The sequence below is a fragment of the Peromyscus leucopus genome, chromosome 1, assembly GCF_004664715.2.
Source record: "Peromyscus leucopus breed LL Stock chromosome 1, UCI_PerLeu_2.1, whole genome shotgun sequence".
In the NCBI taxonomy this organism is placed as follows: Eukaryota; Metazoa; Chordata; class Mammalia; order Rodentia; family Cricetidae; genus Peromyscus; species Peromyscus leucopus.
The window spans coordinates 59,538,472-59,543,761 of NC_051063.1; the positions used below are offsets into that span (position 1 = coordinate 59,538,472).

At 55.1% G+C, this 5,290-nt stretch overlaps 1 protein-coding gene across 1 annotated transcript; it reads right to left on the reverse strand.

Moving 5' to 3' along the window:
* Positions 1 to 275: 275 nt before the first annotated feature.
* On the reverse strand, positions 276 to 4,826 carry Fgf19 (fibroblast growth factor 19). Its single transcript, XM_028872496.2, has 3 exons — positions 4,373 to 4,826; positions 4,081 to 4,184; positions 276 to 1,589 (listed from the first exon to the last, which is right to left on the reverse strand). Exons 1-3 carry the CDS (start codon positions 4,623 to 4,625, stop codon positions 1,296 to 1,298), a joined length of 651 nt encoding a protein of 216 aa, XP_028728329.1. The 5' UTR covers positions 4,626 to 4,826; the 3' UTR covers positions 276 to 1,295.
* Between the last annotated feature and the right edge of the window lie 464 nt (positions 4,827 to 5,290).

A 5,290-nucleotide genomic window follows, 5' to 3' on the forward strand; every position in this document is an offset into this window, starting at 1 on the left:
AACCAGTGTGTCCTCCAATAACAAAAGCCGATGGTGAGGCTTTCTGACTTAACGACATTGTGGTGTTGTCCTGGTCTGATCTGGTGGTTGGGTATGAGGGGTCTGAGAAGCCAGAAAGGGAACCACCCATTGCCAACAAAGGCACCAGGCCCCCTGTCTAGACAGGGCTGTCACCCCGCCTGTGTCTCTTTAATGCCTCATTTGTATCCCACCTGGAACAGAACACTTCTGATACAAACCAACTCCTTTTTAATGTACAAAACAAATGTCACGTACATAAATACGATCTGGGGCATAAATAAAGTAAGAAAATAAGAGATGTATACAAAATAAATTACTTATAAATATCAACGCTGCCAAGTAAGTGCTGTGGAAAGGATTCCACATCCCCCCTGCAGTCGCTGGAAAATTGAGGGCTTCCTAATCTTGTTGTTCATTTGCAAATGAGGGGTGCAGGTTGACACAGGCAGCGGAGGTCACACTGAGCCACACAATGCTTGGTGACCAGGGGTAAGAGCCAGGAGCTGGGGGCAGGAGGGCACAAGTGGGTGGCCCATGAGCTCGGTGCTCTGGGCTTGGAGAGCCCAGGTGAGCTCTGAGAAGGGGAAGTGACCTGGGCAGATCCAGGCCCTGGAAATCCGGAGGCACGTGACCAAGTTTAGCTGCTGGGGCGCAAATGGCAGCTTTACTACCCACTCAGCTGAGTCCACGCCTGAGCCTGGCTGAGGGTCACTTCCATCTGACATCTAGATGTGGGGGAAAGGGCAATTAAGTGGTCAGCTGGAATTCTTAATCCCCAAACCACCCTTCGAGGCTCCCAAGGTTTTCCTGGCTGCCCTTTGTCCCAAGTTTGTGACCCCTGTCGGTTCTAGCGGGGGGGGGGGCACTTGGGGGCAAGTTGAGACCCCACAAGGTCCAGTCAGTCAACACACACTTCAGAGCCCACCTCCTGCACATGGATTTTAAATGACTTCGCATCTTCTGGCTGCCCTACTGGAAATGTCCAAATTACATAGATTTGGCTCAAAAATAAGAATGTTTCGCAGGAGCGAGTTCCCCATTAGTTGAGGTATTCAAACAGAACTGGAGTAACCTAGCCACAGGTCGGCAGCCACACTAAGTCACGGGTATCGGTACCGCAACAGCAGGTGGTCAATTTTGGTTCATGATCAAGTCTAGCCACTAAAACCACACATGGTCACTGTGAGACTTAGAATATGTACAGCCTCTAGCGCATCTTCCTAAAGGGGAAGTTCGTGGGACACTAGGGTTTTCTTCATCCTGTGAGAACCGCGTCACTTCTGGAAGCTGGGACTCTTCATCTCCATGTCCTCCACCATCCCGAATGGATCCATGCTGTCGGGATCCAGAGGCAGAGAAAACAGTTTAGACTCCAGCTGGTCCCTGGCTTCCAGGAAGGACCGGGGGAACATGGGGATAAATTTTGAGGGTCCTTTGTTCTGGAGCTGTTGCCTGTATTTGGACCTGATGAGGATGATATGGAGGTGGTGCTTCGGGGATTTGTACTGGTTGTAGCCTAAACAGTCCATTTCCTCCGTGAAGGTGCAGTCTTCGGCCGAGTAACGAATCTTTGGAGACAGAAACAAGCAGCTGTGAGCATGAGCGCAGAGGTGGTGTCCCGGCCCCCCCCCGCCGCCGCCATCAGTGTGCTTTCCTATCAACTGCCTTAAACACATAGAAAGTCAAGCAAGGTGGTGCTCACCTCTCAGCCCATGACTTGGGAGGCAGAGGCAAGTGGTCAGCTCAAGGCCAGCCCAGGTTACAGGAGACTGTCCCTGTTAGCTCACCCCAGAAGTATTCCAGCACTTTCTCTTGAGAGAGAGAGTCTTACTACAGGTAGCCCTGGCTGGCCTGGAACTCATTATGTAGACTAGGTGAACTCAAAGATTCACCTGCTTCTGCCTCCTGCGTACAGGGATTAAAGGCATCCATAACCACGCCAGGCCTGGATTTCTGTTTTGAGTGTCTCACATCCCCTAGGCTGACCTTGAACTCCTGATCCTCCTGCTTTCACTTCCCAAGTGTTGGGATGACTACCAAGCACCACTGTGCTCGAATTATGCAGTGCTCAATTGAGGGTTTCGAGCATGCTAGGCAACCACCCCACCAGCTGAGCTCCATTCTCCAGCCCTGGTATGTTTTGAGACTGGGTCTTAACCTCACAGCAATCCTCCCACCTCAACTTCCGGAGGGTTGAGCTGGCAGGTGTGTACCAATTATCCATCCCAGTCTTAGGCTGAGCGATACTCATGCAGCCGCTGGCAGGGTGCGAGTCTCCCTGGCTTTTAACTACTGACCTTAAAGTCTGGTCGTTATTTGGCAGCTTTGGGAACTCTGTTCCCAGTTTAGTTTTTTGGGGGGTAGTAAACTGCAGCTTTGTCTGAGGCCCCGGGGATAAAGCGAGAGTTCCTGTCTAGACCTGCAGCACAGGAAGCTTTTCTAATGCTGAGGTGGTTGAGTCTCCTACCATTGTGAGTCGAGAAGCCCCCCTCACAGGCAGCCTGCCAGGATCTGCTTGATAATCCGCAGCCCCTCCCCCACACCTAGGCTCAAGCCCGGACCCTGTGGGTGGCCGGAAATGTGTGCTGCAGGAAGCTGTCCCTGGTCCTCATCTTCAATATCGAACATTCCTAGTCCCCAGGATTGAGGGACCAGTGTGAGTCTCCCAAACTGGTGCCACATCCCTTTGGGGAGCCTGGATGGTTCGGTAAACACAAGCTGCTGCTCCTGAGCCTGCCGAGGTCGCTGAACTGCAGGTAGAAGAGCCGTGGCAGATAAGGCTCTGATAACAGGCTAATTCCAAGAACCCACTGGCTCCTGCCCTGGCTGATGGCACCGAGACAGAGCCGCCAGGCAGCAGGGGCTATGTTCCCTGAAAAATGTGAAATGTAGATAAGCACAGGATGTATTTCTCTTGGAGAAATTTTTTGGGGAGAATTGGTCACCCTTTCTGTATATAGGAATTGATATAGATAGTAGGGCTTCTATTTAAAAAGAGAGGTCGGGGAGAGTTTGTGATGGACTATGCCCAACAGATCCGGGGCAGCACTGGGATTGAGGGACAAAGCTCCCATGGGCCTCCCCACCCCATTTTGATTAGGGTAGACTGGGGATCGAAACTGCCTCCCAGCACCCTCGCCACAAATAGATATCTCAGGAAGACACTGGTGGGAGATTGGTCCAGGCCTGCAATATCAGCTTTCAGACAGGCGTCGGACCCCCTACTTTGTAAACCGGTTCCTCTGCAGACCCCTCCTTCTCTGCAGACCCCTTTCTTTTCTTTGTGGTCTTTTCGTGTAGATAAATCGACCTCAGAGCCACAAAACAATTTTGAGACTCTTAAAGAACAAAAACTTGGAGCCCAGTAGCCATCGTTCCCCACAGGGGACCTCCTACCCTGAGTCCCTGCTCCTCCCAGGAGCCCAGGGCTGGATGGGAGGCCTTGGCCAAGGGACCTCACACGGCCTCCTCTTGTACTGCCAGAGGGACGGCTGAAGGCTTCTTTGAACTCGCAGTCTTTGTTCCCACAGAGCCCTAGCATTCATACTTCCAACCTCCCGGATTCGGGGGTTACCTGGACCTGGCCAGCCCTCCCCACCCCCATCCCCCCAGCTCCCGAGCAGGTGAGAGCCCCTTAAGGACGTTCTAAAGTACCCTAGTCCTGCATCACTCCGTGTACCTAGGACATAGAAGTTGACTGAAAAGACACTTCCTTTTACTTGAGGGAGAGAAAGGAAATCGAGGACCACACACGCAAAGACTGGAGATGGGCGGAGGTGGGTTTTCCTGTTCAATATCAAAGGGGCCGAAAGCTGAATGGGACTCAGCAGCCAGCCGAGCCAGCCTTTGGGAGGATTAGACATGCTCCGCTGGCCTCCTCATTCCCCCGCTACAGCCTGGGGCCATCACTTTCCCCGGGGCGGGGGGGGGGACGTCGGGGGGGGGGAGAGTAACATTAGCTTCACTAGCACTAGCTACCTCGCCCTCGAAGTTTGAAAAGACCCAACCAACAGGGACCCAGCGCGGCCTCGAGCATCCCGCCGCGTGGGGGGCACTCACCAGCCCCCGTATCTTGCCGTCAGCGCTCATGCAGAGGTACCGCACGCTGCTGACATCCTTGATGGCAATCGTCTTCAGAGCGACCGCGCGGAACTCTAGCAAACCTGCGAGCAAGAGAAGGAAGAAGCTGCAGCCGGGACCCAGCAACACGTGGGTAACGGCGGAGCCACACTGCTTCGCCCCTCCCCAGAACCAGTCTGAGAGTCCAGGGGATTTGTTAAGGCTTTGGTAGCACGCCCGCGATCACCTGGGGACGTAAGGGACCCGAGGGGACGCGCTGGCAGACACTCACTTCGTTCGTTTTGTTCGTCCTCGCAGTCCACGGAGCCGTCATTCCGGATATTCAGGAAGCAGTTGGAGAGGTGGGGACCAGCGGCGTACAGGTGCTGCAGGCGCGTGCTCTTGTCCCAGCCGTAGAGAATGAGTGGCCCTTCATCAGACAGAGCCAGGGATCGCCGAACCAGGGGACGCCCAGCCACCGCCAACCACAGAGTGGCCAGGACCAGGGCTCGGGCCACCGCACGTCCGTTCTGCGTTCTCCACATGGCACCTCGGGAGAGGTCGTGAGGCGCGGCTATAAAGGTGGCGCGGAGACTGCGGTGCAGTGGGGACGCGAATGGCAGGCACAGAGCGGCAGTAGCCAACAAGGCAGCCAAGCGCTTGCGGCGCGGGGCGCGCAGCGCTGCTGCTCCGACGGCTCTGTGGCTCTGGGCACGCTGCCTTATATACGTTTGGGCCCGCGGGCCCGCGGGTAGGTGACCGTGGCATCAGAGCATTTCTCCTCCTAATTGCATCAAGTCTCCGCCCCCAGCACGCACCCACCCAGGCCCAGCCCAGTGACCCCGCCCAGGCCGGCTAGATCTGCAGGAGGAGGAGCCCCCACTCCCCTTCGCGACCCCGTCCCGGGGAGCAAGTGCTCAATGTGTAGCGTCCTGGTGTTTATTGAATAGACTGTTTTAATTTTACTATTAATTACTGAAGTCTCCCGGCCCTGAACTCTCAGAGGGATGCGCTTGGCGGTCACTAGAGACTGCAAGGCGCGTAGAGCTCTGCCTCCTTGGGCCCCAGTTCCAGTCTTGGGCCCTTTCCCTTAGCTTGCCGTCTCAGATCCGACCCTTCCACGTTCTCCCGGTCCCAGACCTAGGTCCCCTTTTCCTGGATATTTGCCCTGTACAGTGGAGACGTCGTGGGAGCGCACTAGGTGGCGCTT

Excerpts from the sequence above, each read along its gene's own strand:
- Fgf19 (XM_028872496.2), bottom strand. The coding sequence starts at position 4,625 with ATGTGGAGAACGCAGAACGGACGTGCGGTGGCCCGAGCCCTGGTCCTG. Across the intron at positions 4,185-4,372 it reads GGACGAACAAAACGAACGAA|GTTTGCTAGAGTTCCGCGCG; the intron begins GTGAGTGTCTGC and ends TCTTGCTCGCAG. Across the intron at positions 1,590-4,080 it reads ACGGCAAGATACGGGGGCTG|ATTCGTTACTCGGCCGAAGA; the intron begins GTGAGTGCCCCC and ends CTGTCTCCAAAG.